This window comes from Lepisosteus platostomus, chromosome 7 (genome assembly GCF_059453375.1).
Source record: "Lepisosteus platostomus isolate fLepPlt1 chromosome 7, fLepPlt1.hap1, whole genome shotgun sequence".
NCBI classification, from domain to species: domain Eukaryota; kingdom Metazoa; phylum Chordata; class Actinopteri; order Semionotiformes; family Lepisosteidae; genus Lepisosteus; species Lepisosteus platostomus.
Genome location: NC_142617.1, coordinates 40462385 through 40473913, shown reverse-complemented (window position 1 = coordinate 40473913; position 11529 = coordinate 40462385). Strand labels below are relative to the sequence as shown.

Sequence of the window (11529 nt, the reverse complement as noted above, 5' to 3'; positions counted from 1 at the left end):
TGCAAAATTTTGATTTTTTTTTTGACGTACTAAACTGAAAAAACATAAGAGAATTAAAGTGTTTCCTTAAGGGGTCACTCACAATGCATCTATTCATACTACCAATAATTTTCTTCTTGGGCACCTTCAATGTACTTTGCTACATTGTTTCAGAACAAAATGATAAGAGCATTCACCAACTTAATATCACAACACAGTTCATATAACACTTCAGCTCCAAGCTTAACAAAATCCATCAGCTGTTTTTGAATATGTACAATGTTGCAAAACTTTCACCACAAAAACAACAGAAATCTTCTGGCACAGAATACTTACCTATTTAAGGTGCTGCTGCTGAATGATTTCAGCTACCTAACTCAACCCTCCAGCTCACACATTACCTTACATGCACTTTCCATCCTCCAGGAGAGAACAGGAGCTGACGCCCAGCGTCCGTCTTGCTGTCAAGTGCATTTAGGAGCAAAGCCCATTTTGTCTTCCACAGCCAGGCAAACAACTTTGAGAATCTCACAGAGAGCAGGTAAGATGTCTCTGGGCAGATCCCTTGCGCCAACCCTTAAGGTGTCATTGCTAGTTAAGACATTACTAGGAAGGTTGAGCAATATGCCCTCTCTGAAGATGGAAGGCAGCCATCTGTAACAGCTTCCTCTTCAGCAGATCGGTGATGAAAAGCTTTTATGCCTCAGGGGGCTCCCAGTTGGATCACACTTTGTACTGAGGACATCAAATCACAGAAAAAAAAAACAAAACCAAAAAAAACTATGGATTCCTCTACAGGACAACACAGTGACTAAGAAATGATTGTTTAAAATTCCTTGTTCTCATGACTAGGAAGAAGCTGATGTTGTAATGACGGGTTGATAATGTGGCCGGGGTTGCCAGGAGGAAAAAAACAGCCACTGGCAGGATGCATGCACTTTCTTTCCGATCTCCGTATAGCATCACGTAGAACAAAGGACTCGCCAGCTGCTCAAACCAAAGCAAGGACAATAAAGAAAAGTGTTTTAAATAAAATCTCCTAGCCCTCAAACAAGGGACTCCTCTTCCTTCAGTTTTAGAATGGGGAAAAAAGAAAATAAAATCATAATACAAAAAAGAACAAATGAAACAATAATGGAACTGCTCCTCAAATTGGAAAATGAAGTACAAACCAGCCCCACCTCATCACGTAAGGGTGCGACAGCGATGGTGACTCTCTCAAGGCGACTTTCACAGATGCGCAGGAACATTGTTGCAGACCATTAGCATAGTACCCAAGTGTAGTGTGCGAGACCAGCAACGGTATATGTGGATTTGCTTTTCCTCTCTTTCAGAATATCCCTTTGCTCAAATGAGGAAAGGAAACGTCGGGCCAAATCTTAGGTGCTGCAAAAAAAACCCAGGACACTCAATCAGAGCTGATCGCGAAACCAGGTCACCTTCAGGACGGTCAGGGCTGCCACTTCCCCATGTTTTCTTAAGAACGGATCTGTCTCCTGCTCCATGCTCACTTAGCAAAGCAGGACACTTCCATCTCTAGCAACACAAGGGATGGCATGACTGTAGCAATTACAGCACCCCTCCACTGGAAGGCAAAGCAGGGAGGCCAGGGGTTGAAAATTAACAAGACAACACCAGGAATTCTTCGAAAGGGGCAACACACGGTGCTCAATACCGGAAAACGCGCAGTAAAGGTGCTCTTTCCCCTCGCTCACACTCTCCCTCTCTCTTTCTCTCCCCCTCCTGGTCTGAAAAGGGTAGTTTTTGCTCCTATGGAAACGCGGCTTTTTAAGTGCAGCAATGATTCCTTTGCAAAACAACAAAAGGTCAGAAAAGTTGTCTTCAACTCACTTCCAGGCAGAAACAGATTTTTTTTTCCTCAAAAGAAACACAATTTATTGATACTGAAACAAAATCAACTAAGTGCTTATGCACTTTTTTTCTGCGTATGTTAACAGCTACTTCTTAGCTGTGTGAAAGGTTTCCTTATATATTTTTCCAGAAATCAGGTGTACACAGCACAAAGCAAAAGGTCATTTTTTCCACTTAAAACACGGGAACTGGCATCACAAAAGCAGTTACACAACTTTTAAGCTGCCATTTTAGTGAAAATGCACAAATACTAAACAGAAAGCTTTTTTCCTCTCCTCATGAAAAAGGCTCATGTATGATTCTACACAAGCTTTCGGTTATCCAGTCCAATCGTGATGGTGTGACGATTTCCAGTCCTCCTGTTTAATTGCTTGAAGCCGAAGAATGCATCAGATGAAGAAAAACTTTTTTTTGGTACATGTGATTTTACCCAACAGACAAATTTGAACCCAAGTTTTCAGCAACAACAAAGAAAAATGTTTTACAAAGATAATGTTTAGCATTCGCTGTAAAATTAAAATAACATAAAAGGGCATTGGCACCAACAATACGCTTTTCAATGAGAGATCAGGCATAGCTTCAAATTTGCATATACTTCTTTTGAAACTTGTAATATCACCTTTAACCCACTGTGAAAAACAGTAATTATTGTAAGGACAGCTCAGGGAAATTTACAATATTCTCAATTTAAAGTAATAGTTTGGACAGACATTTTTCATCTAAACAAATCACTTTATACATTCAGTTCAATGTCAATTTCAGTTCAGCTCACTGAATAAACTATTTTTTTAACCTACTATTATGGCAGACAGCAAACTCATCCTACCTCAATGACCAGTTTCACGCAAAGGTATAATTTAATTTCAATTTGAGAGGAAATGACAAGTGAAAAATACCTGCTTTCTTATCTACACTCTTCCATACTTAAGACGTCATAAATGTGACCGCAGTATGTTGTGACATAAATAAGGCTTGGAATAAATGTCTACAAGAACACTAACTGGCTTTAGAGAAAATGAACTTAAAAATGTCCCAGTGATAATGATCTGTACAACTCTGCAATCAAATATTCAACTCTAAATGTAAAAGAACTACATTAGTACACAAAACCAGTCACTGAGGTAAAGATGATTAAAATAATGCATTAAGTATGGCAGGAATATGAATATTAACCAAGATTAACAGGCTAACCACGTGGCCCAGATAAATAACCTATCCTTTCAAATGGTTATTATAACAGAATTGGAATTAGTCTCACCCAGCATGTTTATGCTAATAAACCCTTCCCCTTTCAAGCCTCATGTTAGCCTACCTAAGAGTATCTATATTGAAGGTGGATGCAAGCAAGGCCTACATACTGTATAACTAACACTAGACTTGTACACTGTTTTTCCCCTTGTTCACCAGGCTTCCAGTCATTTTAACCTTTCAACAATTGCTTCCCAGAGCAGTACCACCCACCTAACCACATTAAAAAATATGGTTTCATATTGGTTTGCTAAATTTGCAGAAAATTATGACTTTAAATATGCATTTTTTTCTTTACCAATATTACAAGGGCACATTTAATGAAATATGTATATTTAAGATGCATGCTTTACAGAGCAAATGCAAAGAATTTGCCAAAGAACTGCTTTGGCATTAAAACAAATTTTCCCAAAAGATTTTTATTTTTGATACAATGAGACCTTTCAATATGCTCCAAGTACTTGACCAATTCTTACCAAGCCGAAAAGGGGTAAAACCATTTTTTTAAATTAATCTTATCTAAGCAGGCTGCAAAATTCAAAGTGATCTTCTCTGTAGAGGAGAATGGGTAACACCGAATATAAAGTAAAAAGCTTTGTGAAGAATCAATGACCAGTTTACGGTCCATAATTACCCCCTAGAATAGCATGACTGAAGTATAGGAAATTAAACTAAGATAACTCCTCTATGCCTTTCATGTTTCTTGCCTTTCATATTTCTGAACATAAGGCAACCACATAAAAGAAATTTAGAAAACACAGGCAGTTATGGAGTTCTTTTACTGAATTTTGCATTCTGCTAAGACAACTGTATTGCACCCCAGACACATTCCACAATGAAACACTAAGGACTAAAATCTGAAAAGGTTTTAGGAAGATTTTAAGATAGGGGTTGTTCCAGATAAGATCAAACAGGAAAATACTGTTTTAAGGATTTCATAATCATGATTTTGATTAAATACACCCAAATGTGTAGCGTTCCACTGCATGAAAGACAGAAGTCATAAAGCTGTTTTACATGTGCAATGCTTCACACTCACAATGAGAAGGCAAATATATCTTGAAGTTTAGATGGCATTTAAACAGTAAGGAACACCCCTACTTTACAGAGCTACAGTTTGAGCTCCAGTAAGAACAACTGTTATTTCTTATAGCACTTCTGTGGGGATATTTAATATAGCAGATATTAGCAAAGTCTGCCCAAAAGATCCAGTCATGAAATCCCACCATCTTCCCCAACCTTATGTTAACACAAATTTATCCATTAATTCCTTAGCCTGCTGCTCACTTTACGGCATAATGCACAGATGCTCATGCTAAAATGTCTGGTCTGTAAACCATGTGCACAAGCACTTTAAACCTCTGTTGCATTTTATACCCTTATTCATTCATCCTGTACCCCGACAGCTGCTGGTGCCAAGCCCACACTCAAAAGCAAAAACAACAAAGAAAGAAAGGTTGTCAGCTTCACAGATGTAAAGCAGGAGGGAATAATTATTCACTCCTCTATGGCAATGTAACACATGGGAAGGTTTGTCGTTTTACTTAAATCTACAACAGAAAAGGCAAAAGGCTGACATTTGCTTCAGAACATGTGAATAAAGTACGCCTAAGTCCTGCAGCTGGATATCTCATTTGCTACATTTTCCCAAAAACACATAGGACAACACTTTGATTTTCTACACCTAGCTGCCCTTGCCTGTGGAATTCTTAGTATAATAAAACTACAAGAGAACCAAAATGGCAGTGATCCAAGTCCTAACAGTTCATGCTCATCCCAAATGAAATGAGTTTTGCTACAGAGTTGGACTTCAAGATGCAGTGTAAGTGCTCCGACACCTGTGTTGTAATGTTATGAATGCAAAAATCCTGGGAACTGAAAAGGCTGACATGGCTTTTTTTAAAATCAGCCTGTGATTAATCTTTTTAAAAAATGAAACACAGCTTTGTGCAATTACAGTAAAAAACAATTCTCAATACACTATTTTTTCACCTAGAATCTAATATAGCAGGAGACATATGGTCCCCTGATCAGACTTTAAGCTATATAAGAACTTTGCCGCCTCTTGTTTAAAAAAAATGTTGCTGTGTTTCTTTAAAGAAAAATGACACTGAAGTGTTGACTAAAACCTACCAGATATTCCTCTCCAAGTAATACAAGCACAAACATTCAGCTTGAGGTCCAGCCATAAAGGATGATTTACAAGCAAAGACACTGCTGTCCAGAAACATCCTTCTCCCAGCTACAGTGCTACTGTTAGCTTCACCAACAAGATAAACTTTTTAAAAATGATGGAACCATGAAAATTATTTTAAACAAGAGGATTGCATGCAAATCATCTTTTGTAACTGGCTTGCTTTGTAGTTTTTTCTACTTGAGAGTTAACTGAAACACTGTCATTTCAGAAGATCTTTATGCATTATGGGATAACCAATCACCAGCAGCTGACCATGCTGAGGCAACCCTTTTAGAAAAAAAAAGCAAAGGATGTACAACAGCACTACTGTTGAGAGCAGAATCAACCTTTAGATCACACATATTGAAATATGCCATTGGAAAAAAACATTCAGCACTAGTATGAACAAAAGCTCCCCTTTAAGAAATTGTGCACTGGATACAAATGTATTTGCTCTTGTAGGTCATCACATATCCACATTCTATGAATGCTTTGACTGTTAGAGTAAACCATGGTTAATTATGCAAATAAAAGTCAACAATTTATTAAGTGTACAAGGAAATGCTGAACTCTACAAGGGGTCTCCCAGAGTGGTAGGTAAGCACTTCACTGAGCAATGTGCAAGGTACTTAAGATCTTAAATTGCAATGTTTTTTTAAATGCTGTAGTAATTCTGATATTTAAGAGAATGTAAAAAAACAAAGAAAATAGAGACCCGTTATATTTGGACAGCTGCAAATCAAGCAAATAAACGTTGCGATCATTAGCTAACAGTTTAACACTACTGGTGTTTTAATTACAGCTGCTAAGTGTTATACTTATTTTAGAAGGGCTGTAAACTTTAATTTATAATGTTTGACAAAGCCTTAAGTACTGAAGTCTAATGATATATTTTATCCTTGAGATGATAAAAAGTCCAAATGTTTAATCTTCTAGAAAGTTATAATGATAAAACATGAAACAAAGCAATGACCTAAAACAAAATCAAGGTGACTTGCAGAGGATTTTAGTTTCGAAAGGATTTGCTGTTCATTTTTTCTGAGCACTGTGTCACATTGCCAATACCTTCCTTAATCCAGTGAACCCGAAAGACTAACATCTGATTGGGTACAGCATAAACAGACACACAACAACAATTTTCCATGCATGACAATGAATTTGAAGTTTTCAGAGCTTTTTGTTTTTAGCTATTTGGACCCCCAAAACCTGTGGATCAATATTTTTTTTTCTAAAAGGAAGGTGTTTTTCTTTTTGGCAAAACATCTGAGGGCCCACAGCCCCCAGATTTAGAGATTGCTGTATCCCATAATGCAGAACAGAGCGCATGCAGTGCTGTGGATAGATTACAAGATTTTTTTTTTCTCTTTTTTATGATGCCCCACGAACAATGATCATCACCAGGTAGTCCTCTTCTGTTTTGGCAAGAGCTTTAGCAGAGGAATCCAAGAACTGTTGAGAGAAATCACAGGGAGGGAAAGCATGAAGGACTCCAGCGTTGTCCTTGTCTCTGCTGCCACCTACGGGGAGACTGATAACTCCTGCGGCCTGTTTTTGCTTTAAGTAAGAGACCAGGTTCCTCAGCGGCCTCTGGGTGGACGATGCTGGCTCAGATGAAGACGACCCGCCCTCGGAGTTCCCTGGTACCGCCAGGAGGACAGAGTAGCCGCTGGGGCCTGCCACCTTGATACGTCGGGTAACCTCATCAAGCTTCGGTTGGTCCAGACGCAGACGCTGGGTGATTTTCAGCTGGGCCACTTTGCCACCTGTAGAGCCGTCGATCAACAGGCTGGTTGCCACGTTGAGGTCACCTTCCAAGAGATGCATGTTAGAGGGGAAGTTGCTGTTTTTCAGCAACAACATACCCTGCCAGGCCAGGCACAGCTTCTGGCCTGCCTCCTGCTTCAGCGCCTGGCTGCCCTTGGAAGAGCTCATCTCGAAGCGCTCCTCCTTCTTGGCTGGGCTCTTGCTGGTCTCGCTGATCTTGCGTTTGCGCTCTTTTTCCACACCAGATCCTGCCCCGCCCCCGACTCCACCTGCAGCCGCCTCCCCCGCACTGACAGTTTTTAACCTCTCTCCTCCCCGCTTCTCCCCAGCAGCCCTCTCCAGGCTGGCATGCCTGTCCCGTGCTGGGGAGGGCCTCTCGGAGCGCAGGGGCCGCTCCGAATCGCTGTATCGCCCCCCGTCTCTGCCACTGCTCCCCCCTGGGCTGCGCTCAAGGGAGGGACAGTGACGCCTTCGGGCGCGCTCGCTGCTGTCAGGAGAGCGGTCCAGGTGGCGGCTGTCCTCCAGCAGCCGCCGCTTGCGCGTTTGGTCACGGTTCTGCAGCTCTCTCTCGCGCTCCAGGGACCAGGCCTCCCGCGGCCTGCGCTCCCTGTCCAGATGGTCCAGGGGGTCGAAAGCCGCCCTCACTCTGTCCCGGACCGGAGGAGCAGCCCAATCGGTGGCCGGGTAGAGTTCTCTTTCTCTGAAGTGCAAGGGCGGAGGAGTCCTCTCCCTAACCCGCAGCGACTCCGGGGCAGCGCGGTGCACAAACGACTCCGCCACAATGTCGTAGTGAGGCAGGGGCAAGGGCTGTAGGTACTGCTGCTGGTAGCGGTGCTCCGTGTCGGCAAAATCCACCCTCAGCCTCCGTTCCGGTCCCCCCAGCGGGAAACCGCGCATGTGGGTGCAAGCTGCCTGTGCTGCGTCCAAGCTCTCGTACTGGATGTAGGCCCACGAGTCCCCCTTTCTGTAGTCAATAGTCCTAATGGTACCAAAACGATCAAACTCCCTGGCCAGGGCAGCCAAAGGAACCCAGGGTCCGAGTCCGCCCACCCACAAGCGCGTGGTGGGAGTGGCCTTACCGTAGCCGATTTTAATGGGGTTTCGGCAGATCACTTTACCCGACATACTCAGTTTTGCCCGGTGAGCCATGTCCAGGTTTTCAAACTTGAGGAAACCGTACGTGCTGGTCTGGCCACGGGAGGGCCGTTTAATGTCCACCTCGGTGATCACCCCGAACCTGTCGAACGCCCTGCGCAGATCGCTCTCGGTGACGCCAATATCCAGGTTCCCCAAGAACAAAGTCCTATTGGCTCTTTGGTCATCTTCTGGCGAAATCAGCTCTTCCTCACGGAAAGCGGCGGCACGTTCTGCGATGTTGTAAGCTGGGCGTGCCCGGGCTTCGTAGAAGGCATACTCTCTTTCCCTTTCCAGATCTCTGGGTAAAGGTGGGGGCGGGGGAGGGGGTAGGCGACCCAGGGCTAGCTGCTGCAGCCTGTAGTCTCTGTAGCAAAGCCCAGTGGGGGACAGAGGTCTCTGGGCATGCAAATGTCTGTGCCCTGCCACTGCTGCATAAGCCTCCTTTTCAATGGGAGAGCGACTTCTTCTCCGGTTAATGTACACAGCTTCGATCTTCAAAGGGCGGTCGTAGAGGACCAGCCTTCCCCGGGCGTGCTTGGCTGCCCTGGCATCCTCGGGCCGCCTGAAGTTGACAAACGCCACCCTTTCGTCGTTAATCCGACTGATTTTAACGCTCACGTCCCCGAATTTTTTAAACTCGTGAAACAGCCCGTCCTCTATTTCCTCGTCGCTCAGCTGCGAACCCAGTTCGCTTATTTTTAGAGTCTTGTACTCACTTTCGGTACTGGTGAGCGGAGGCCGCTGCTCCCCGCGGGAATTGGTCCTGGTGGCGGCCGGGTCGAGAGTCAGGTTGTTGTGGTTTTTGCTGCTGGAGCTAGCGGCGGCGTTGGCATAGCTGTGATTGCCCCCGGCCCGGCTGGAAACGTGTCCGTCGAAGTCCCGACTTTCTCTTTTCTCGGCCAGCAGACTCCTCCTAGCAGAGCCCCCTTCGCTTTTGACGGAACTGTTGCCATTGTTGCTGCCCCCGGCCGCTGAGAGGGTCCCCATTTTCTTGCTGGTGGGGTGGCTTCCTCCTCTATCTCGGATGTCGTCCAAGGCCCGAGAGCGCTTCTTCACCGGTGATCTCTCCTTGCCCTTCATCTTTTAACTATTGTTCCCTCAGGCCGGCTTTTACTCACTCGAAAAAAGCAAATCACTAAACACGTTATCACGGGCAGCCACTCTCAGTTACTTTTCTTATTATATTATTGCCAAATATTCAAGTTATTTTCCACCCCTCACTGTCCCTTCAGCAAAAAGCCCGCATACGCCATTTTGGAACAACACATGATAGACCCCGCCTTCGCGTTATTACTGGTGGAACTGTGTCGGTTGGGAGAATGTTATTGGCTAAGAGTAATGCCACTCAATACGGGTCTTTGTGTTGCTTTATGGGACTCGGCTTCAGTCGTAGCACGCTGCATATATATTGAGAAATTGTAAAGCGGTTGAATTTTTGGCACTATTATACGCCGTCTAAAAACAACGTTGTTTTAAACAGGAATCGTTTTCTCAAAATTAAGCTTATTTTATTGGCACAAAATGTGTTAAAAGCACCCGCCCACATGACTTGGGTCTTTGCCCCGTCCAAGCTGATGTTAATTCTTAAATAACATAATGTATTTTTACATAAAGTTAAGACATTTTATTTTTTCATAAGAAAGCAGCAATGTCTTCATTGAAGATAAGCTTTTATTTTTCTGCTACCGTCATATATTTGCTTTACAAAGGTTCTTTTATTTTTTGGAAATGGCAGCCATTATGGCTCCAGTAGTGGTAGGTGCATTATGTGTCACTCTATGTAGAATAGAATCCATAATGGCGAGGACACTGTTCCAGTTTCTCACTTTCGGAACACCTGGTACATCATACCCTAGTGAGTCGTGGCTATGGTAACGTCTAACAAAGTAAGTTTTTTTTTCTTATTTTCAGTTACGTGTCGTATACTGTATATGTGGTCGTTTTAACCAAGCGTGCTAAACAGTTTATCACCCAAAGTACAAAGTGTTTTTTTTTACATAAATTTAAAGAGTTCGAGAAATGCTGGGCGTTCCTGCATTTTAATATTTTGTCTATCACCCCGAATACTTTCTATACTTTCTGTCTTCTATGTGTATCGTTACATCGATTTAGTTGTAGCATGAAAATGTGTATTTGTGTATTGTGTGTCTTCCTGAAATATATGTAACTAATATAAGACATCTCTTAAAGAAAAAAAAAATCAGTCGTTATCTGGAGTAATTTAGGGCTATGTGGTGTTTAAAGGGATTTTTAAATCGGGCACACCATTTCCTGTTGTTAGAAGGTAAACTGTATAAATCACAAAAATGTATTAGAAACACATTTAAATGTAAGTAATATATTCCTGCGCCAGTAAGTTTTTGCAACCTACTTTTCTTGTGTTTTCACGAGTGCAACCTGATTTTCGAAAGGATCAAAATAATAAATAGAATATTATTATTTGTAATCTCCCAGGGGCTTCTGTCCCTCGTCTGAGAATAACCCTTGCTGATATTCATGGTGTATTGCATGGCATTATGAATGGTAGGCCTATAGTTTTTTAGTAGCTTTCATTTGATCTGAATATTAAATTTCATAACATTCTTCATGCTTACTGTTCCTGTTAATTGTTTGAAATATTCTTCTGTTCTCAAAAGTTTGCAGCTCAGCAATAGCAATATTCCCAGGTCAGTGTCTTTGCAAAGGTTTTGAGGACTTGTTCACTGGCAGTAATGCGTGGTCTATGAGAGTAACAGCCCAGCAGATAATGGGCAATACAAGCCATGTTTAAATGGGTGAGCAAGCCTCCATTGTTGAAAACCTGATAACAGTAGTAATACAGATCTGTGAACTCAGTCAAGTCATTATGGGCTCTGTTCAGTTGGAACGAAAGACATAGCGTTTAAGGATCAGAGGTGAAATCAGTGGGTTACTTAAACACTTACAATGTTATTATTATTTGTAAGCAGTACAATTATTCTTAAGTATTGACATAAATGTGCTTATGTTTTAAATTAAAATGTACAAATCATACAGCTGACTGCGTCTTACTTAGGGAACAAGTCTACAAACCACCAGCAGGGGGAACCGTGAACTGCATTTATGTGCTTTTACCTACTTGGATGACAATTGTAATTGCTAAAATGGCTTTTGAATGGATCTTATGCATTTTTAATAGCCAGAGTGTGTGATGGAAAATTAAGTGATACAATTGCTGGATAACATTTGTACACACACCATTTCCAATGATGTTATTCAATACCCTATTATGTTTAATCAATATATTTGTTAAACTATACTAAAAATATTATCATCTAAATGTATTTCTCATTCATGTACTCTACCAAGTGGTAGCAAGATTTTAAGCAAGTTAA

General features: G+C 42.1%; 1 protein-coding gene across 1 annotated transcript; it reads right to left on the bottom strand.

Annotated features, from left to right (window-relative positions):
• Positions 1-1847: 1847 nt before the first annotated feature.
• Positions 1848-9451, bottom strand: rbm15 (RNA binding motif protein 15). Its single transcript, XM_088640329.1, has one exon. The coding sequence runs from the start codon at positions 9254-9256 to the stop codon at positions 6644-6646; it is 2613 nt and encodes an 870-aa protein (XP_088496455.1). The 5' UTR covers positions 9257-9451; the 3' UTR covers positions 1848-6643.
• Between the last annotated feature and the right edge of the window lie 2078 nt (positions 9452-11529).

Bases quoted from the DNA above. Each gene is read 5' to 3' on its own strand.
- rbm15 (XM_088640329.1), bottom strand. From the start codon at position 9,256: ATGAAGGGCAAGGAGAGATCACCGGTGAAGAAGCGCTCTCGGGCCTTG.